This window comes from Coprinopsis cinerea (genome assembly GCF_000182895.1).
Source record: "Coprinopsis cinerea okayama7#130 chromosome 10 map unlocalized cont3.10, whole genome shotgun sequence".
In the NCBI taxonomy this organism is placed as follows: domain Eukaryota; kingdom Fungi; phylum Basidiomycota; class Agaricomycetes; order Agaricales; family Psathyrellaceae; genus Coprinopsis; species Coprinopsis cinerea.
This window is the reverse complement of record NW_003307535.1, coordinates 2,201,797-2,223,645: the sequence shown is the minus strand read 5'-3', so window position 1 is coordinate 2,223,645 and position 21,849 is coordinate 2,201,797. Positions and strand designations below refer to the sequence as shown.

At 52.3% G+C, this 21,849-nt stretch overlaps 7 protein-coding genes across 7 annotated transcripts; 5 read left to right on the top strand and 2 right to left on the bottom strand.

The window, feature by feature from the left end:
- Positions 1-217: 217 nt before the first annotated feature.
- On the top strand, positions 218-1,651 carry CC1G_12452 (hypothetical protein; the record flags this gene model as incomplete). Its single annotated transcript, XM_001834522.2, has 1 exon — positions 218-1,651. One exon carries the CDS (start codon positions 218-220, stop codon positions 1,649-1,651), a length of 1,434 nt encoding a protein of 477 aa, XP_001834574.2.
- Positions 1,652-2,541: 890 nt separating this feature from the next.
- Positions 2,542-3,212, top strand: CC1G_15366 (hypothetical protein; the record flags this gene model as incomplete). Its single annotated transcript, XM_002910413.1, has 2 exons — positions 2,542-3,089; positions 3,176-3,212. 2 exons carry the CDS (start codon positions 2,542-2,544, stop codon positions 3,210-3,212), a joined length of 585 nt encoding a protein of 194 aa, XP_002910459.1.
- A 2,199-nt stretch (positions 3,213-5,411) lies between these two features.
- Positions 5,412-6,420, bottom strand: CC1G_12691 (protein kinase subdomain-containing protein PKL/ccin3; the record flags this gene model as incomplete). The annotated part of the gene is made up of 3 exons (XM_001834520.2): positions 5,412-5,715; positions 5,766-6,039; positions 6,099-6,420. 3 exons carry the CDS (start codon positions 6,418-6,420, stop codon positions 5,412-5,414), a joined length of 900 nt encoding a protein of 299 aa, XP_001834572.2.
- A 2,001-nt stretch (positions 6,421-8,421) lies between these two features.
- On the top strand, positions 8,422-11,059 carry CC1G_12690 (hypothetical protein; the record flags this gene model as incomplete). Its single annotated transcript, XM_001834519.2, has 2 exons — positions 8,422-9,070; positions 9,153-11,059. 2 exons carry the CDS (start codon positions 8,422-8,424, stop codon positions 11,057-11,059), a joined length of 2,556 nt encoding a protein of 851 aa, XP_001834571.2.
- A 2,147-nt stretch (positions 11,060-13,206) lies between these two features.
- On the top strand, positions 13,207-18,096 carry CC1G_12689 (hypothetical protein; the record flags this gene model as incomplete). Its single annotated transcript, XM_001834518.2, has 13 exons — positions 13,207-13,789; positions 14,261-14,371; positions 14,643-16,142; positions 16,183-16,250; positions 16,409-16,474; positions 16,568-16,707; positions 16,774-17,080; positions 17,136-17,177; positions 17,231-17,293; positions 17,344-17,465; positions 17,522-17,680; positions 17,735-17,837; positions 17,893-18,096. 13 exons carry the CDS (start codon positions 13,207-13,209, stop codon positions 18,094-18,096), a joined length of 3,468 nt encoding a protein of 1,155 aa, XP_001834570.2.
- Positions 18,097-18,333: 237 nt separating this feature from the next.
- Positions 18,334-19,884, bottom strand: CC1G_12688 (aldo/keto reductase; the record flags this gene model as incomplete). Its single annotated transcript, XM_001834517.2, has 8 exons — positions 18,334-18,494; positions 18,550-18,709; positions 18,774-18,857; positions 18,910-18,996; positions 19,048-19,221; positions 19,280-19,435; positions 19,494-19,525; positions 19,659-19,884. 8 exons carry the CDS (start codon positions 19,882-19,884, stop codon positions 18,334-18,336), a joined length of 1,080 nt encoding a protein of 359 aa, XP_001834569.2.
- Positions 19,885-20,436: 552 nt separating this feature from the next.
- CC1G_12687 (hypothetical protein) lies at positions 20,437-21,338 on the top strand (the record flags this gene model as incomplete). Its single annotated transcript, XM_001834516.2, has 4 exons — positions 20,437-20,498; positions 20,554-20,598; positions 20,653-20,998; positions 21,056-21,338. The coding sequence occupies 4 exons, from the start codon at positions 20,437-20,439 to the stop codon at positions 21,224-21,226; spliced, it is 624 nt and encodes a 207-aa protein (XP_001834568.1). The 3' UTR covers positions 21,227-21,338.
- Between the last annotated feature and the right edge of the window lie 511 nt (positions 21,339-21,849).

The window sequence follows — 21,849 nt, the reverse complement described above, 5'->3', positions numbered from 1 at the left end:
GAGACTCAACTTCTAGCCGAAGTATTTCTTGGCCCTGAACCGGAATCTCGGGACTTTGGATTTGCGGTAGGCGTCACCTCTTTTCATCCTCTTTGACTGATCGCTCAGGCTACACCTCAAAATAAATTCGATGCAGAATGCAGGAAACGACGCCCGAGTCACCAGTACAGGCCCCTGTTGGATATCCTCCCTTCCCGGCGAGCTCATCGCCCACACCATGAAAGAAACGTTCTCCAACCCACTTCGACTCGATAAAGACGACCGGCTCCAATTCCTTACTCTGCGCCGCCTATGCTCTCAATGGCGCTCCGTCGCATTTACCACTCCAGAGTTGTGGCGTGGAATAGACGTAGAGCTCCCTATCAAAGGGTTGTACTACCTCCCTAGCCCACTCCCTGCAGAAAAGACGTGGGCGTACCTCAACGCCTGGTTCGATCGAGGAGGTGCGGGTAGTCCGCCGTTGCGCATTGCGCTGACCTTGTCGACGTATAAAAAAGGGCCAGGGAAGGCGGTTGTCAGGGAAATCTTTGCGACGCTTCCGCGGTTCCTTGCGCAGAGGAGTTGGGTCGAGGTCGAGCTCATTGGGCTCAACAGTGATATGAGATCCACGGCGACTATCGTGCCGGAGGTGGACGCTATGTGCGTTGCGTCGAGCCTCCCATCCCCGTGGACAGCACTTCATACCCTCAGTTTGGAGATGGGATGGTGGGACCGTGCTCGCATACCATCCCCTCTGACCGTCACGTCCTCCACCTTCCCAGCCTTGAAACGCCTGTACGTTTCCGAATGGAGAGTTTCTTTCCATATAAACAAGGGGGACCTCCATCTCAGCCACGACGGGTTGGAAGCGTTACACCTCGCGTGGTGCTGTGGACCGAAGGAGTACTTCGCAGAAGCGCTCTCCCATGAGCGGCTGCCATCCCTCCAGGAGTTGATCCTGACAGGTTGTCGGACTAGGAACTATGGCCATCCCGAGCCGAGCGGCCCTGTGTTGTACACCCATTCCAACGTCTCAGTTCAGCGATTAATAGTGGAGGAAAACGACTCAATTCTATTGCTCTACAGCATGACCTTCCCCACCCTGCAGCTCCTATACCTGGATGGCAACGCGGAGAGCTATAGCAAGCAGGTTTGGAAATGGGTTGTCAAGCCTTTCATCGAACGCTCCACGGCGCGCTTGCGTACATTGTCCATCCACCGTTTGCAGTCCTTGACGGCACCACAGTTGGGTTACTTTGTATCCGCCATACCAACACTCGAAACACTTCATATCGACCGGTTCAGCCGGATGTTCAGACATATTAACGCTCAAAAGCATACCCTTCCGCATCTTGCGACGATCTATTACCGGAATAACCTCCGACCTGCAAACCTGTTGACGCCCCCATTCAACGACGTCCTGGAATATTTCACCCACCGATCAAAGACTCTTCCAGACGTTCCGGTAGTTCATCTTGCTTTCGTTGCGATTGGCCCGTCTACGAGAGAAGAATGGGCTAGTATGGGCAATTCGGAGGACTTGTTGGCCAGGAAGGGGGAACTGAGCAGGGTTGGTGTGGAGCTTCGGCCGATCCATACTATGTATGAGTTTTATCCGGATGTACTTGGGCATCGGTGGAGAGATTATTCGTGGCCGTGGTACCAAGAGTAGACCCACGTTAGGTATAATGGTAAGTATGCTTCGCGTCCCGCAGATAGACGCCCGTTTGTATCTCTCCCGGACTAAAACAATGCTTATAATAAACTGCGTCTCTGGTTCTAGACGCAATGTGGGCTTTTCAGCTATCGTAAATGATCTAGTTTCAACCTCCCGATTTACATATGGCCAGCTACAACGCCTGGACGTACCTTGAGCAGACATCAACGTCGAGCGCCGCCCTCCATCCCGCCGCAGTGGTCATTGATCCGTCCTTGGATCCGTCCTTCAGCCCGTCCCATTTCACAAAAGATCGCCGTCGACAACGTCGGTAGGATCAGTGCAGTCACCTAATTACGCTGGACAAGCGCCGCCCTCGCCCTTGTATGGCCATTTAGAGAATAGAATGGACGAAATGCAGTTGACGAATATAATAGAGAAATTAGAGAGAATATAAGGCGATCTTTTCATTGTATTTTGGTGTTTGGACGACTTCGAGAGGGAGATGTATATGGACGTCTTCTTGAAAATGGAGTATCCGTGTCCATACGTATGGACGTCGTCCAACTGAAGGTAACTAAGGTCGAATTTGAATGTGGGCTTACAAGTCAGAGCACCCCTTTTGTTTTTATTCTTTATTCCACAGTAGTATGTAGAGCTATAGGCTTGCTTTGGTCCAGTCCCACTGGCAACGGTCTCCATACAGTTCGTCAAGCTGCTGTATGTATCCGAGTCCTAAGTGGTGCGTGGGTTAGGTGCGGGTGCCTGTCGGGGGAAGGCGTATATCTACGCCTCGTAGATGAACAAACGAAACCTCACATCGCATCGCACAGTTCGTCCAACCGTCAGCCTACTCTACCATTCCAACGCTCGTGATACCTTACACCAAATCAGTTCAATCAATCATGTCGACCTCACACCAAGACAGCAGAATGGCAGAACACAGAAGGCAGAACGAGAACCATGACCCACCCGCAGATTCACGGTCACAGCCGCAACCACAATCACACCAACCTCCAATGACAACGATGGTTCAGAGTCGTCGGCACAGAGACAAATCAGGACTCCCCTACACAATCCACTTCCACTCCTCCACCAAAGAGAAACCAACGCGCCATCTATTCCTCACAGGGCTCCCATACGCCCTTCTACACATCAGGTTCTTCCACGGAACTTTCATGGATTACATACCAAATCCCCAGGCGCGGGTTGACGCTGAGGAGAGATCGCACCGAGTTATCCATTGTATATGGATCCGTGCGAGGGGCCTAAGGTTTCGGGAGAGGGACATGGCAGTGGGTCGGGAGGTGGAGTCGACGCTTTTGGGAGACGGGGAGAGGGTTGTGCGTGAGGAGCACTGTGCAGTGTTTCCTGCTACTCTTAAGGTTTTTTTGCATTCGAGATATTGGATTGGAAAGGAGGAGAGTGGTTTGGAGGAGGATGAGATGACTTTGTGCGGGGCTTGAGTGTCGAGGATTTCGAGAAGAGGATATCCATCAGGAAAAGCCCAGGAATATATTTGACACTCAGGTTATATAGTAGTACTGAGTCAGGACAGACCTCCCTCGGGGCTTAGAGAGCCGAGTTCGAGGCTTGAAGTTGGCCCCAGGAAGATGAAGAATTGTCGATGGATCATGCAGTGAACTGTGATTCTGGTACAGCTACAGACTTCAGATTAAGTTCAAAGCCCGGCTGGTGGACTCACATGGCACCGTACGCAAAAATAAATTATAAATGAGAGATATTGTCAAAGAGTGTATTCGTGTCGTGTTAGGGTCTCGAACATCCACCCCACATCCACCCACAACCCACCAGCCTTGACCCACACTCCCCGCACAGTCTCACATGATCTCCCGCATGATCCCGCACATCCCCACACTTGCCATCATCTCTCCGACATGCCCACATCTCCCACATCTCCGCACCTCCATCCCACTCCTGCACATGCGGACTCCCCGCATGTGTCCGCTCTATGGATGTCCGCATCCGCAAGTCCGCAGCCCGCAAGTACCAGCGGACCGACACGGGCCGCAACTGAGGGCCGGTGCGGACCGTGCGGAGAAACCTCGTAACCGCCCTCTAGGCGCCCAGACTCTGCATGTGATCCCTTATACTTCTTTATGACTTCATTCTCTGCTTTACTATTGTTCTTGTGGAATCGTCTTACTCATCCTCTTCGCATTTCCGCGGTATTCCGCATTTTCTTATGACTCAGTTTCTTCTCTTGTCCCAGACTTGTCCCAGAGTATATCCAGAGTATCTACAGATATATAAGCTAGCTAGATTTCTGTAGTAGATACTCATCCGGAATCTCGAATCAGACTTATACAGAACTTCCCCTCTGTCCAGTCTTGAGCCTTCAGGCTTGCTAGAGCTTTTCCGCATACTCCGCATATCCGCACAGTGCTCCTGATTCCGCTCCGCAAGGCTCTCTCTTCTCTCTCCTCGTCTTCCGCCGCAAGGCGCGTCTCTCTCCCCCTCTCCTCCCCTCTCCTTTCGGGTTGGACCATATACCACCAGCGTGGGCACAACGCAATACGTTGAGGCCAAGGTCCCTTCGACTCCGCAGACTCCGCAGTTCCGTAGAGTCTAACAGTAGATTCCGGATCAGCACGCTGTGGTATGCGCACCAGGAGCACTAACTACTCTATTGTGTTCCAACGTCCGCAAACCCCTCCGGAGTTTTCCTACTCAATCTCCACACATCATCGTCGACATCCGCCTGTCATCGACGACCCCCTCCACAATCCCTTTTCACCCAACTTCCGCCAACCTGACGCCCCGCGGCCCCAGGAGCAGCCAATCTGGGGTCCGCCCGCATCCTTCCTTGGGCCCGCTACATCGGCCTCTGTCTACCGAAACCCAATGGCGACACAGGTCCAGACGCGGACCACACCCGCAAACACTCCGCAATTCGAATTAAGTTCTCGCGATGGATTGCATGAGCCTGGGGAAGAGTTCAGGGTCGCGTGAGTACGAGGTGGCCTGTAAGTGTCTCAACACCACGATTGTGGGTGGCATAACGGACTTGTAATGGGCAAAGCCCTTTATTATAGACACTATTATAATGGACACCTCAGTCGATTCAGAGTATATGCACGACTGAGAGTACATACTTACAGCTGGCTATAGGATCTCGTTTCTACAGTAAGGGGTTAAGAGATGGCACGGTCCCCACATCGCATGACGGGGTGATCAAGAACTTACACTGGATTCTGCCCCACTGTAACCAAAATTGTGTATTCATTATCATGGGGGCAAGTGCGAAGTGGTAGACGGTAGCCGAGTCCTGATGTCGAGGTGCCCAGGGCAACAAACATTGATTCAAGATTGTACCGCGATGTAATGAAGCCACAGTTAGCCCTTTTACTTCCAGAATAAACAGACGGCCTAGCACATCTGTATACGTGATGTGCTAACTGGATCGTGTATCACTGCGCGAGAAGAGCCAACATATTCAAGAATCCATTTGGTAACTGGTTGGCACGCACAATAAACTATCATGCTCTTCTTTTGTTCTCGGCTTCGCACCATCATCCCTCCCCGGATAAAGTAGCTCTTGAGCCCCGTACACAACCCCTCCCTACCAAGTCGAAAGTACGTCTCAGGCTGGCAGTAAGGGGGACGAAAGTTAGCCAAAGTTAGCCAAAAGTTAGCACGTTACTTTCGAATGCGTGGGAAAAAGTTAGGCTCTATGTTCTTAGGCGGGCAAAGTTAGTCAACGTTAACTTCAAAAGTAACTTTTTACGCCCTCGCCTAAACTTACCCAACAATCCTACTGCCACGCCCAAAATTCAAATTCCACCGCGATGTTATCCAATATGTATTGCGTATCGGTAAACATACGCCTGCCGTATTCGTTCAGGTTGTTAGGATCTGCCATTGTCGAACGGTCGAAATCGATTATCCTCCAGGGATGCACGACCTTGTGCCGAGGGCATAGACGAGCCTCCTCACCATGCGGAGAGGGCTTGAACGCGAGTGTGTTCCAAGGAGTGAGGTTGTCGTGCATCACGCCAAGTTCAGCCAAATCATCCATGACCTCCTTGATACTTAGCCTGCCTGCCACAAACGCAAACCTTTTGAGTGTGAGGGTGAGTCAAGTTGATCGTAACGTGTGCGCACTCACTTGTCTGCTTTAGTCTTCCATCCGGTACAGGGCTCGCCGAGCAGCTCGAGAACGAGAACAGAGATCGTTGGTTTGGCGTCATGATCCTGGTTCCATTCGGACCAGGGTGAATCCAGTTTGGAAGGCCGGTTTTCGTATATCTCTTGGTCGTCGTTTTCGGGTACGTCGTCGGTCAGCCAGTCCGCGGAAGGATATTGGTCCATGTTGTCTGGGATCGTGTCTGTATCCTCGAACAACACCTCCCGGTCGACTCCATCCAAGGCTCGAATGCAAACTTGGCGGCATCTGGCGCAGTGGACGTAAAGAAACCGAAATAAAGGGGCACGGAGATACCCTGGAGAGACGACAGTTGCTCGTAGAACCAAGCCTCTCGCGCCAGGCTACGACTGAATTCTGGCTTTGCGAATTTGAGGCAAAGGGTGGTGGACGGTAGTGATGACCGGACATCACGGCCGTTGAGACTCACAGCAGAGAGGACGCCTGCAGTGTAGGTTACGCCGATTCGGCCCTCTGAGATGCGTTCGACGAGGCAAAGCTCGAGGGTTCCGTCAAAGTTCGAGGGATCCTTCGGTCCCCATGTGGCAGGGGCTGGTTGCGCCCGATCTTGCTGAAACCAGACGGCGCCAGGGAAAGAGGGCGAGGCTCTGAGCGTCATCGATGTCGGCGCTCCGTCGCTGACGACACAGTCGTGAATCAGTAGTGTCGAGAACATCTGCAAATTTGGTGGTGGTCGTCAAGGTTCAAGTGCACAAGTGGCGCTCGTCGCGTCAACTTCAAGGGTCCATCAATGAGATCATAGATAGATGCACACCTCACAATCGCATCGTACAATCCGCCCAACCGTCAGCCTACTACTCTACCACTTCCAACACTCGTGAAGCCGTATACCAAAACATACAAACCGACGTAGCGCGTTCAATCAATCATGTCGACCTCACACCGAGACAGCAGAATGAGGGAAGCCCGTGAACAACCACCCACTGCTGCAGAATCACCATCACACAAACGAATTCGACGGCTTGCTTTTGAACTTTTGCCTATTCTGAATGGGTAGCCTCAGACTGTATATATGTCGAGTAGCCATCGATTATCATGCCTTCGCAGCTCACTCCACCTCATAGGCATCATTCACGGGATTCTCTGGGGGCGACCGCCACTGGTTCCGAGCTTCCGATGAAGGAATCATCCAAGCACCTTCTAAGTATACTCGCATTACTCTTCTCCAGTTTCTGTCTCCAGCGTCGCCCGCTAAGCCTGTCGGGACAGGACTATGTTCACTCACTCAGTGAATCGTCCGTCTCCTTTTGACAACGAACTCTCGAGTAAGTAGTAGGATCGCGATTCTTTTTACCACGAACAAGTCAGGTTTCTGTCCGCGTCCGAGTTAAAAAGCTAAGCTTCCAATAAGGATTTATCCTCGTCATGGTGAGTCTTATCTTACGTGCGAGATTCTGTATAAAGATTCGACATTAATGTCTCTCCGACCAAGTCATAATCCCGTTCAAAGTTCAATGTAAAACTTGGGCGCCCGTCGATCAGCCCCGTGCCACCCCGACCTTTGGAGCGTTTCTGAATCGACCACCGTACATACACGGTAATCTAGCTCGAACTGTCTCTCCAGTGACCGTAGATGACGATACAGCGAAACCTATGTAGCTGCCTCAGAACAATTGTAACCAAATACCGACTATATAATATCACAGTCTTGCCCAAGTTGGCTGTCCCAACGAGGCTGGCGTCAGACTTGAGAGCTGTGGCTACCCTGCTGTATTGGGGTCGAACACTGCCAGGCACTCAATTAGGTCGGTCCTGGATATCACACGTTGTACATCGGTGTTATGTAAAAATAGACACCCGCACAGAACGTTTGTACATTAAAAGGCGGCTTTCATGAATCAACTGTAGTCGATCCATGTACAATCGCTGACTCGAATGTGTCGAATATCTTGACAGTTGATTAATGCTTGTTAGACTACCTTCGGACGTACCTATCGTCGTTCGTTGTCGTACAATAACCGACGGGTCCCCAAAAACTAGCGGTGAACGCGTCCAGGAGACCTAAAGGCCCCTAACTTATGCCCCCTAACCCAGTGGCGAACCGAGACCTCATGCCATCAGCAACACGTGACCGTAGCGAGGCTCGCACCACGTGTCCCAGACTTGTCCTAGGAAATGATGACGTCGATTCGAGAAAGCTTGGGGCATCCGGCGACGGCAACCCTGGGTTCCCGTCTTAGCCTTTGCCTGCCTGTCTGACGCTGCTGCTGTGCATTCTCGAACTTGGAGCCTCGAACGGGTGTGGTGCTCCAACACTCTGACCGCTCGTGGTTCACTCGTGGTTATTTGATCTCTTCCTCGTTTTTTTATCGTTTCTCTTCAACACGGGTCTACGTTTCTTTTGGGTGCTTTCGCGGGTCATAAGGGTCCAAGAGAACGGAGTGGGTTATAGGCAGCACGACGAGATACAGCAAGACGAGACACGGCACCACAAGAAAGCTTGGAAAAACTAGCCTATCGTCGACATACATACACGTTTTGGTGGACCGACTAGAGTTTCAAACCACCACCACCGCATTCTTCCAACACTATCATCAGTACCAACGTCGACACCCACCATCAACACCTACCACCAGCACCACCAACGAAGACGAGTGCTATGAGCACGTCAAGTCGACGCTCTTCCACCTCCCACTCGAACTCGCAATCTCGACGAACGGTACATGGACCAGGACCATGGCGCTCCCCCTCCACCTCGTCGCTATTCCGCGGATCCAACGGCGGCCGTGGTAGTCCAATCTCGGTTGGGAAAGGGGCGCCTTCAGTTGGTAGTACCGCAGCGCCCTCACTCGGTACAGCAGCGCCTTCAGTCGGGGTAGCGGTACCCATTACAGCGACGGCGGAACTCTCGATGGTCACGGCTCAACCAGAGATTTCGGTCAACAACTCGGATTCGAGGAGTATACGGAGTGCCAGGGGGAGTATATTCAGTGGGAACGGGGATAGTGCAAGTGGGAGTGCAAGTAGGAATGGGAGTACGAGTGCGAGAGAGAGCGTAGAGAGGGTGGTTAGGAGGAGTGCGTCGAATCTTAGTCGGGTTAGCGTTCACAGTCACGGTCATGGTAGTGCGAACGGCTATGGCTATGGAGGGTCTAGAAACGGGACCGGCAGTGCGAGCAGGAGTACGAGCAGAACAGGCAGTGGTCGAGTCTCGGACACACTCCGCCGTGACCGACCGTCAACCGCCTACCTGAAAGATCGCGAAGCTATCGAGAAGCTAGAGGAGAGGTTGGAGAGTCTTACCGGTGGTGCGTTCTCCATTTATCTAACTACCTCTCTCGATGGACTTTATCTAATCGATTGGGCTATTTGTTTTGTGATACGTTGTAGACCAACATCTCACGGCTGCGGAACGCGTGATTCAGGAGACGTTAGAGGATGCAGCTACAGCTGCCCGTCCATATCATCATCATCATCAGGGCCAGCAATACGATTCCGGCTTCGACTCGCCTGCGTCTGCTCCGCCGGATCTACAGCGACAGGAGGTACCTACGATGTCTTCAGACAGCACGGCGACGGGCTCTGGGATTACGACTCCTACCACGACTGCGACTACCACCGCGACTACGCCCACGTCAGACAAAGAGGACATACACAAGGAGGCCAAGGAAGCTATAACCAGTGCGTCATCGGACGCAGTGAAGATGGGTACAGAGGCAATCACGAGCTTGGACCACGCGGCGGCGGGATCATCATCATCAATGGCGACCACGTCGACGGCATCCTTGCCGCAAGCTTTGGCTTCTTCTTCCACGACGACGACGACGACGACGACGGCGACGGCAGCTCCTTCATCATCCACAGAGGGAGTCTCGGCAACACCCACATCGCTGGCTACACCTGCGAGTGCGACATCAGCATCAGCCCCTGCGCCTTCATCGACGTCTACCAGACCCAAGTCCTCCTCGTGGTTCGCTTCGTTTGGTCGGTCGAAAGGGAGGAGTGCGAAGATGGATTTCGATTCGGTGGATAGCTCTCGTTCTAGTCATAATGGTAGTGGCAGTGGTAGTGGAGGTAGTGGAGGTGGGGACCGGGTGGAAGGACCGCAGCGTGCGCAGTCGTCTTCAACATCGACGACGTACCAGAAACCCAGTGCTTCGACATCGACGGTGTACCAGAAGCCAAGCGTAGCGAAGGACGAAGGCGAGGATGAGGAAGATTATCCGCCTATGATCTCCATCACGGATGCGTTCCCTGCTCCCCAGCAGATCGTGTCCCCTGTTGAGGCGTCGTTTGGGGCCCCGCCTGCACCCACGTCAGCGTCGACACCAGTCTCCCAGTCGTCACCGGCACCTTCCACAGAGCCAAGGGCTGTGCACTCGTCACCAGCACCAACCTCGACGCACTCACCATCAGCACCAACCTCGACGCACCCACCATCAGTACCACCACCAGCACCAGAACCGACGCGCTCGCCACCAGCCCAAGCGACGAGATCCGCACCGGTGAGAACCCCACCACCGAAGAAGAGGTCGTGGTTCTACTCTTCAACGCCGAGCTCTAGTTCGAACTCGTCGACGCCGAGTGTGGGGTCTCCGTTGGCGAGGGTTGTTTATTCTTCTTCTTCTACCGGGGGCGTCTCCTCTGAGGATGTTATCGATGGTATTGGAGCGAATGAAGGTTCGGGTGGAAGGGATGGGGGTGTGAGTTTGTGTATGGACGTGAATGAGGGTACGGGCGGGGGCGGGGGCAGTGTGAGCGGCGCAGCGCTGGTCGACGCGTTGGAGGACCTATCTGCTTCGGTGGCTACTATCGTTCCTACACGGCCTACCGTCGACGAGACCGCTATTCCATCGATTTCGACGTCGGCTTTGGTTGCGACTACGGCGGAAGATGCGACCACGGATGCTACTACGGCGGGAGGTACGAACGCGACGACTACGACGGCGGTGACTATGGTGGATACGATGACGACGGCGACTATGGCGGATACTATGACGGCGACGGCGACTATGGCGGATACGGCGGAAGATACGAGCACGAGTAGCAAGATGTCCATCCACATTCCACCTCCGTCTGAGAACTTCCCCTCGGCACTCCCTTCGAGTATTGATGACAGAGTTCCGTCTTTGCCTTCGACACCTGCTGGAGGCCCTGTTACAATTGCTGGGGGTGCGACTACGACTACTGGTGGTGGAGGGTTGTTTGGGTTGGTGGTGCCGTATTTTGGAGGGGGGAGGAGAGAGTGGGGGTGTGACTGGGAAGGAGAAAGAGAAGGAGGAGGGGAAGGATGGTGAGTTATCTTTCTCTCTTCCTTTACTTTTGTTCGTCCTACCCTTCCAGTGTTTCCTCCTTATTTTTCTCTCTTCTCGTTCCGAGCCTCTTACCAGTTTTCTCCCATCGGTTGCTGGCTATAAACTTGTGCTTCGATCCCCATTTCTTCTTGATCGAGGATGCTGGATGGTGGATGAGGGGACGATGGTGGTAGACTGCGTCATCACTGTCTCGGTTAATTCGTCCCTTCGCGCCCCCTTTTTTTTTTCTTAGGGGGACGTGTCGGTTGTCCCTAGCTTTGGGCGTGTGCGGTGTCCAGGCAGGGTATACTTGGGTTGCATGCTATGATTCGTTGTTCGTTCAAGTTGGGTTTTCCGGCCTCCCTGTCCACAAACCAGCCAAATTGCGCATCTTTTTAGGAGGTGTCGAGCGCGGTGTATCTCGTTTATCACCCTTTCATTTTACTTCCCTTGTTATCTCCCCCTTTTTCACGACTTGATCTCTTCGAACCCCCTTCGAATGTCGTCGAACACGTTTGTATTACCGCTCTTGTGTTGGCTGTACACACGGTTAGGAGGAGTTGGATGCGGTCATACACACGCTTAGGGGGAGTTGGGTGCGGTCTGACGTCTCAAATGCGGTTGGTGGCGTTGATGGGAGTTGTGTGTGTTTTTATATATGTACAGACAGGCGGGATATATACCCTGGGGGTGGCTTCGGGAGTCTTGTCTTTCTGTTTTGTTGCGCCCACGATCGACCTGTTCTTGCGTCGACGATTTCTTTCTTGCATTCACGATCGTCCTTTTGCTTTGCCGTCCATGATCGCCTTGTCTTGTTCTTCCGTCCACGATCGCCTTGCCTGTTCTTCCGTCCACGGACGTCCTTTTTCTTTGACGTTCATGATCGCCTTGTCTTGTTCTCTCCCCGTCCACGGACATTCTTTCGTCCACGCCTGTCCTACTGCCCGCGCCTTCTCAGCACGTTGCTGCCGCTGCCGCACCTCACCCAGTCCAGCCTCGCGCCCTCTTTCACCTTCTTTCGATCGATCTATCGTCCTAGTTCTTCTCGATATTTTTTCTCATTTTGCTCTTCTTTCCTCTTCGGTCACTTGGTTGGCCGGCCGGTTCCCGTGGTGTACGATAACGATAATGCAATTTTACTGACTCCATTTTCTCTAGGTTCAGCTCGTAAGCAAGACGAACCGGTTATCTCGAGCGATGAACCACTGTCTTCCTTTAAGGCGTCTTCTGGTCCAGACCATCTTCCATCGAGCAGTAGGAGCGCGACGGACTCGACTTGCACTTCGACCTCGACCTCGACTTGCACTTCGACTTCGACCCCGACCTCGACCCGGAACCAGAAGGATGTTGTCGCCAGCACCACTTCGGCGGCGTTTGACGCTAATTCTTCGTCTTCTGCCGCCATCGCGGGTGCGAATGTTATCGTCGATGGCAGCGAAGTCCACGCGAACTCGAAGAACGTCAATGCGAGCTCGGGCTCGGTCTTGAAGAACTCGAACTCGAACGTCAACGACGTCTCGGGAACGAAGAATAGTAGAGAAGTCTCGGGAACGAAATCGAACTTGAACTCTGGTCCAGAAGCAGATCCCACGACGAGGTCGATTGCTGGAGATGGAAAGTCTGACCCTGACACTCGGTCTGCGACTGGGAATGGGAATGGAAGAGTGGAAGATGGAGAGGGTGCTTCTGGGTCTGCGTCCGGGTGTGGTTCTAGTGGTTTGTCGGGATCTGGTTGTGGTTCTGGTTCTGGCGACGTAGCCTCCGCTCCTGCCACGATGTCGGACGGGAAGGAGGGCGATTCGGAGGAGACGGGAGGGAGAGAGTGTGGTGTAACTACGTGCGCGAGTACGACTACGACTACGACGAGTACGTGGTGGGCTTATGTTGGTTGGGGAGGGTCTACCTCCGTTCCCGCTTCTGCCTCGGGATCGGGATCAGGTTTACAGGAGAAGGAGAGTTCAATTCAGAGTGAGGGTATGTCATTCCACAACTTTAGCATTTGTTTGTATCTTTTGCTAATTGAGTATTACTGCCTTTTTGTGCGTGTCTTTGTTTTTGGGGTTTTTTTAGGACACACAGAGCAGGATGAACTTGGAGCTGGTGCTGGTACTACATCTCAGGCGGACTCGACCTCGACCCCGACCTCGACGATGAAGACGAAGACGAAGACGGACCCCTATCCAGACTCGTCGGAACTATCGGGTCTCCCCTCCTCAGAACCATCGGATCTCGCATCGCAATCGCAATCTGAACAACCCACTTCAACAGCACCCCCTTTGGCTTCCCAAGTCAGTGGGAGCACGAAGGAGGCCGAGTTGAAGGACAACACCAACGAGAAGGACACGGTCTCTGTCCAAGATAAAGATAGGAATCGAGATAGAGTTGGGTTTGGGTTTGGATTCGGGCTGCCAGGATTGGGATTGGGAGTTTCTGCCGCGAAGGGGAGCGTGGACGTTAAGAAGCAGGACGTGACCAAGGAGAAGAAGAAGCAGGAGAACGTGCACGAGGAAGAGAAGGAGAAGGTCAACGTGAACGCGAACGAGGAGAAGGAGAAGGAGAAGGAGGCTAGCAGTAGTAGTGGTGGAGCTAGTAGTGGTCGTGGTCGTGGTCGTGGTCGTGGTGGTGCCGTCAGTATTGACGAGACTCCTATTATGGCCGACGGTAAAGGTTCCGTCGACGGAGGTTTGAGTGGGGAAGGAGAATCGCCGAGGGATGGGAACGATGTGGCTAATGGTGAGTCGTCTGTCTCTTTTCGTTTTTGTTTTGGGATTTTTTTTATTTTTTTTTTTTTGGTGTTTTGGGATCCTCGTGATTCTGGAGCGGGTGGTGTGTTTGATCTTTGGGAGAGTTGGACATTGTCGAAACGAGTGGGCTTTCGACGGTGCAGCCTTGGTGTTTTTGCGGTGCAGGCCTCATGGGTGTAACGTTATGCTCCTGGGGTTCCAAGGGCCGCTTGATGGTCGCCTTTACGGTGTACTGTCAAGGATTAACGTTAATTTCTTCACGTTTATCTCACATATCCGTTGCTTCACCTGTTCTCTTTTCCTTTCTTTGTCAACCTTGTCGTCTTCCCTCGTGCGGCGGCCGCCCGTCGTTCCCCTTGTTTCTCTTTTTCCGCTTTTTTGACTTGACGTTCTCGTTATCAACGTTAACATTGGAGGAGCAAACGAGGCTGATAAAAACTCTTTGCTTTTAACGTTTTAGCAGGGGATATGCCGAGGGAGGGCAATGGTACCGCGAAAACGGCCGGTGGTTCTGATGGAGAAAGAGAGGCGCTCGGGCAGGGAGGGGAAGGAAAGGCAGAAGGGGAGGAGGGTGTAGACGCGACTGGGAAGGCCGAGGGCGTTGAGGCTGGAGATGGATCGTCGTCGGAGAGCGGGGCTAATGGAGGTGGAGGAGTTATCGCGTGGATTTCCCCGTGGGCGTGGTACTACACTGGGACGACCACAACCACAACCACGACAACGACAACCGATGAAGGACCAACGACATTGCCGTCTACGTCGCCGTCATCTGCACCGGAAACGGAATCTTCGTCTGGATCGAATGGGGGTCGTACTGCGTCCGAGGGATTGACGTTTGCCAGAGGAGAATGGGAATAAGGGTGACGGGAGTGGGGATAGGAATAAGGTTGGCGATGACCGCGATGGTGGTGGAGAGGGTGAAGAGGGGACGAGAGGCGAGTCGCCGTCCAATGCCTCCGCGACCGCGAGTTCTCAGGATCCAAAGGAGGGAAGTAAAAAGGATGATGGTGTAGAGGGAGGTGGTAGTTGTGGTAGTGGCGGTGATGGTGCCAGAGCAGGTGTTGGGAGCTTGGGAGAGACGAACCCGATTGAGGCGAGCATTCACGCGAACCGGAGCGGTTGGGCTTCCTTCTTTAGTTCCCGGGCGCTTATGGTCAAGGCGATCGGATATGGAAGTGAACTGGCAAAGAAGGAGGATGAGGTGAAGAGGGATGAGCATGGCGCGGAGATCATGGACATAGATGAAAGTGATGATGAGGGACAGGGTTCGACTTTGGAAGGTGGAGATGATGGCGCCAAGGGCGATCAGGAGAAGGATAAGAAGGATGTTTCGTCGCTTGTGGTTGCTACTACGAAGGCGCTCATTCCTCAGTTACCTATCAAGTCCAGTTCGGCATCGACCAAGTCATCGAAATCGGATTCGAGCAAGGACGTCAAACCCGAACCTCCGGCCGAAAAGCCTGCGCCTCCGTTGACTCGGGACGAAGATCTCAAGGATAAAGTCTCAGATTCTGTTCCGACGACCAAGCCGGGATCGAAACCCTCTTCCGGCAAGTCGACTCCTGTTCCTGTCAGTCCCTCAAAGTCTACTATGAACAAGGATTCTCCCAAGGAAAAGGAGAAGGCTCGATCTGCGCCTGTGACTCCTAAACGCAACAACTCTCCTGCACCCTCGACGAAGAAGGCTGGGCCTCCCCCTCCACCTAATCTTGTTCTACCGACTTGGGATGATATCTTCCATACTCCTCCACGAAGCGTCGTTCCCCCTCCACCTCCTCTTTCCAGGTCTAATTCGAGCTCTGAAGATTCATCGCCCGGACCTTCTACGAGTACGATTCTCGGAAAAACCATGAAGTTCGTCAGCGGGGTTCTGTTCTCCAAGGATGACCACCAGAGCCAGCAGCAGTCGCACCAGCGAGCTCGTTCGAGTTCTCAAGTCCGACGCGGATCGACCAGTGGCAATCGACATTCGTCTTCTTCTTCTCGACCGACGAACAGTTCTAGATTGAGACGGAGCTCGAGTGGGGTCGGCGGCGTTGGCGGGCCCCTCGATCTCGGCACGTTATTGGAACAGGAGAGGCAGAAGCGGTTCGAGAGGTTTGGAGAAGAGTTGCCCAAGGCGTGGAAAGTGTTGCATAATGGTACGATTGGGAGTGGTGGTTCTCCAGCTCCGATCGAAGGAGTGGATGTAGGGCTCGGCGATACATCGGCGAATACCGGTGTGAACGCGACGATAGGGACGCGCGTGCCAGGATTGGGCGATAGCCAGGGGCAAGCGATTCACGATGTGCTGAGGGGCTGTAGGCGAGTGGTCGTAATTGGCGTGCATGGTTGGTTCCCTGGTAAGTTTCGTCTTCTAATGCTTCATGGCTATCAAACTAGTCGCCGATGGAGAGCTTACACGTCTTGTTACTGCTATAGGTGCCGTAATGAGAACTGTACTTGGAGAGGTGAGTTTTTCACTTGCATGGTTCCTTCTTCTATTCTTCCCATAAGCACGCGCGCGCTCGGTCTTCGAAATCTCGAACGTTGTTAAACTCGCTCGTTATCCCCCGAGTCGCGTCGTGTTCCGACGCGTGTATTTTTCCCTCGTTCATATGTGAACCAGGCGTGCGCGACGCCAGTTGTGCGGATGAGGCATGGAGGCAGTTACTTCCTTGCGCAATGCTTTGAAGTTTATTGTGTCACTTTCCCTCATTTCTTTTCTTATGCGATCGCTTCGTTCCTTCGGAGAAGCATGTTATACTTACCCGGCGCCGGTTTATAGCCTACAGGAACCAGTTCGAAGTTTGCGAATATGATGGAACAGGCGCTGAGAGAGTTTGAAGACGCGCATGGAGTTCAATTGGAGAAGGTGACGAAGATCCCATTGGAAGGTGAAGGAACTATTCAACGCAGAGTTGAAAGGTGCGGGCGAATGTTCCATCTCGAGGTCCTCGGGCGCTAATGAGGCTGCTTGAATAGGCTTTACAGCAATCTCCTCGCTAATAGTGAATGGATGAGCGACTTGCACGAGGCTGATGCTGTTATCGTCGCCACTCATTCGCAAGGATCGGTAGTCTCGACCCATTTGCTGGATCGTTTGATTGCGGATAAGCATATCAGGACTTCAGTCGAACCTATCGAAGTCTCTGGCGCCGACTCGTTCCCCTCGGCTGTTGGAGTGAACGTCTCGCCTGGACGGAAGCCTCAGCGCGTTTGCTGCTTGGCCCTATGTGGCATTCACCTCGGCCCTCTGCGTTACCTCAGTGGAAGCTCGTTAGTACAACCTTATATTCAAGTACGTGTTTCGACGGGAGATGTTCGAGAGTGTTTAACTCACTGGATCCCGCTAGTACTTCGAATCGACCGCGGCCCGTGAACTCTTCGAATTCCAGGTATGTTCTAGGCCTCTATGATGAACTTCCGAGTCTCATTGGCATCTATCTAGAATACAGAAAGTGCAGTGTCAAAGGCTTACGTCCAAGCTCTTCGAAATGTGCTTCATCATGGCGTATGTTCGGCAGTCTCTTTTGTCCTTCATCATACTCAAGGTTATGTCAGGTCAAAATGGTCTATATCGCTTCATTAAATGACCAAGTCGTTCCCATCTACTCGGGCATCTTCACTGCTGCTTCTCACCCTATGATTCTACGTGCCCTTTACATAGATGGTGATGCATATCAGTGAGTTTCCTTCCCGACGCTCGTCATGGCCAACATCTTAATGGACCTATTCATAGCTCGTCCGACTTTCTCTCCAACCTTCTGGTCTTACTCCTCCGACTTCGCAACTCGGGCATCCCAGACGGCGGTTTAATCGCGCATTTGTCGGAGGCCACCGCGGGTTCGTTAAGCGGTATAGGACATTCGACAGCTTATGAAGAGCTTTCATGTTATTCGTAAGTCCGCCTATCTCAAACTCTCTTACTTCATGGAGCTCATAAAATCATTAGCTTGGCTGTCCGATATTTGTTCGAAGCAAACGATGGCTTGGCGCCGTATCCCGACCTTCAATTGGAGTCGTTCGATGCTGCTCACGAGCAAAATGATTACGAGGTTAGTGCCCATTCTTTGTGGCAAAGGAGCTCTCAATTAAGCTGGGTCTTGATAGATACCGTGGTCATTGCGCGATGTAATCGCTGATGAACGAGTCATCCACTACTTCTCGAAGGAGGTCTCCCAACTTCGCGATGCGTTCCGCGAATGGCAGCCCAAGACAACTATCCTGAGAGACTTGAAGCGTAAACTCCAGCCTATTCAACGACTTCCTTCTTCTTTCTCTTCCACGATATACTCAACCACTAGCAAATTATAATTAGATATCCATACACGCGCATCGTTACTTATCATCAAACCTTTTCATTTTGGGGACCGTCCGTAGGGATCATTCATTTCATCGTCATGTGTAGCGTACCACAATGTATCAATAGCTAGAGTTTCTAATCATTGGTATCACGACTTCAACAGTCAGTTGACCAGGTAGTCCCAAAACAATAAGAAAATGAAACGAATGCAACTCGAGTACAAATGGCATCCGGGGATCTTGTTTGAGTTACCGATACTCTGCCCCGCAGTCGCCTATTGTCGAGATGATCCTGCGCCCATTCGAGCGTTCGAGCACAGCTTCAATCTCGGCTCTGTCAGTATCTGTCAAACGAAACGAAGAGACGTGGAGGTTATCGTCTCTGTGCTCCGAGAGACCTAGCCGTGCGCCTGTAAAAGAGTTCTGAGATGAGGTAAGGGGGTGGAAAGATCCTTTCGAACTGACCTATGATCACAGCACCAACAAAGTGGTGGTCAAGAACCCAGCGAGTTGCAACATTCGCGATGCTTCTACCTCCGTGCCTATCACCGACTTTTCGCAATACGGACAATAAAGTTTGGAATAAGTCCCACGTGCCCCAAGCTTTGACTATCATGTCGAGGTACTGGAGATGATACAATTAGCCAAGAGAGAAAGAAGAGCTGAACAGGGGAGCGTGTTTGGGTTACCTTCCGTTGCGATGGGGTGAGATCCCCTGAGTATGGATCCGGTTCTGGCTCTCCAAGCCACTTATCGGCGAGGAATCCTCCGCACTTGGTTTAGTTAGCTTGATGTGAAAGAATGAAACATAGCGGAACAACGCACCAAAGTGCCATAGGTGAGCAGTTTGAGTCCATGTCGGTCGCAGACGTCGGACATTCCGTGAAGCGGTCGTGTGTCGATGACGGAGAACTGCGTACGCGGATGTAGGTGGCTGGAATGATAATGGATGTCGGCACGTACCTGAACTTGGTTGGATACAATAACCCCAGGCCCTAATTCAGTACAGATTTCGTCGGTACGAATGGCATCGAAGTTGCATAGTCCGATGGCGCGGATGTGGCCCTCCATTCTCAAGTCATTGAGGATACTCAACGCCGTAAGGTATCCTTTGTCGGTGTAGTCTTGCCAGTGAAACTAACAAAAGCTCTTTTGTTAACTTGCGTACGGGCTGCACAGGAGTATGTCGACTCACCTGGAGTAAATCCACCTGCTGCGATCGCATTCGAACCATTCTCTCCTGGACAGCTGCCCAAACGGCCTGCCGAGTTGGGATAATCTGTTTGAAGACACACCATTTCGTAGCACCGACGATTTGCTCCGAAGGTGGTCTCGACTCGCGAAACTGACCCTGCGAAGTGGAGAAGGTGAGCGCGATTATCCGACAAAGAGACGACAATTCAACCTACAAAGATAATTTCTGCGCTCCCATAGTGGTCGGCTAATATAGGTGAATATCTGGAAGAAGTGGATGGATGGTTCGCAGAAACTCACCCTGTTAAATCCCCAGTGGACATGGAACATCGCTCAGAACGATGATGATGAATAACGTGTGAGCGTCGAAGGAGACATACCATATCTGCGAGGTTGATTAGATGTAAGTCCAAGAATTGCCTCCGAGAGACGAGGAAATTTACCGAAGGCAAGGTAACCCGATTCGACGTGTCGTGCCATTCCTTGTCGAACCTTGCCAGCTGAAACGGAGCCCCACGCATTGCTCGATAGCTGCCACAGCCCTATCCAGATACGCGGAGTGATGAAAGGACCCAGACGAAAGGTTTCAATGGCGTGGTTGGTCATTGGATATGAGGGCGATGTCGTTGAACAATCGATATAGACCGTTGGTGAAGGATTTTATATCTTGTTGATGTTATGGAGCGATTTATATTTGTGGACGTTCCGGTGAATAGTCTTGGGCCGTGGAACTGAACTGGGAGGAAAGCGAGCCGGTTCCGCGCTTGAAGAGGGATGAGATGAACCAGAACGAACTGTGTGACATAATTGAGCGCCTTTGAAAATTGACGTTACGACCATGGTCCCAGGGTCACAAGTTTGACCGAGGACGAGATTAGGTGCGACATCCGCCGCGCGTCTTCCCCATTTTGCTTTGAAGCCCGTTGGAAGAAATAGGCCGGAGCTTCCACGGAATCAGAATACGTGCCATCACTGGGATCTCCCTGTGGGTACTGAGATCTCAGCCTCCGCCCCTGATTCAAGCTCGCTGATTCTTTGTAGGGAGCTATATAACGAGACAAAATGCAGTTATGAGAAATTTCGCTTTCCCGAACTCTACAAAAAGGCTCTCGTTTCGAGACCAATTCCCCCCACTATTCTTCCCCTCCAACTCCAGCCATGCCTGCCCCCGAAGTTTCCTCCATGCGATCATACGACTCCCGTCCTGCACTGGGCCATGTGTATGTATCCCTCGACGTCCTCCAGAATAGACTCTGACTGTGGACCCCATTACAGCAACCTTATGATTGACACATTCATCGCAAACGCGACCGCTGACGAGTAAGTCGCCCCTCTTCATCCCAAGTGGTCCTCGGAGCTAATGTATCCACCCAGTCTCCGGTCTATTATGCGTAACCTCCTCGCCACAGGCCCTCCAGGCCTTTGCCCAGCATTCACCAACGCTGCACGTTCACGGCTGTGTCAAACGCAAGCAAAATCAAAAGTCAACCCCTATGCCTTCTTCCGACGACAAACGCGCGACTCTGAGGCAGCCCCTCTACCTCACCTTCACGAAACTCTGACCCGGGCTCGTTCGCTGTATGGAGCGGGTTTGGGCTTTGCAAGCTTGGGAATACTTGCGTCTGTCCTTCGCGCGACCGTAGGACTCCGGTGGCAAGACGATGGGGATATGGCTGATCTTCTGGCCGTCATTGATGCTGATGTAGGACAAGCGATTCAGGTAAGCAACACTCTTATCTCGATACACTACACCCGTTCTTATCACATTGCTTCCCAGAGTTCGAAAGAAGAAATCGAAGGTGGTCGTGTTGGGGACTTCCATGCCGCACGCGAAGCCGTGCAGGAGCTACGGCGTTCAGTACACGAAAGTCTCGCAGACGTTCAGAGTTGGGGAGGTGACTTTCCTTTCGAGAGAGCGCTGGCGAGCCTTCAGTGTTGGAAGTTTTGATTATAACCTTATACCCCTTTACCTTAGTTTGTATAATTACTTACATGTTGTATATTCAAGCTTCAAGCTCTCGCCACCTAGATAGAATTGTCCACTGGAAATTTATCATTCCTTCCAAGCACGGCGTCTCTCACGCTCACTTTTGTCGTCGGTGTAGCTTCCCAGCCATCAGAACGCCAACGTTGCCAGTACGTGGTAATGGAAGAATGCAAAATAATACCTGGTATACGGTACCAAGTCGCCAATTACGAACTTCAAAAAGTGTTAGAATATTTACACATGTCGTAACGAATGCCACAGACTGGTGGGGTAAGTACATTCACGGTAACCACCCTACCTCTTATTCTCAGCGCCATCGTCAACGTGATTTAGCTTCGAGAAATTCATTGACAATTCTTTGGACCATACGTACATTGCTTCCTCGTGAAAGATGCCTTCGGCATCGCTGCGGCAACTCTCCTGGGAACTTGAGTAACGTGACAGCATCTTCAACGACTACCGAAGCGCCAGAAGGCAAGGAACCGAGGCCTTCGGCACCTGGCAAGTAAGTGCTCTGCCATTACCTGCCATGAACTCGCACGTGGTAATTGAGATTTTCGGTAAAGATTGTCCCCGTTTGAAGT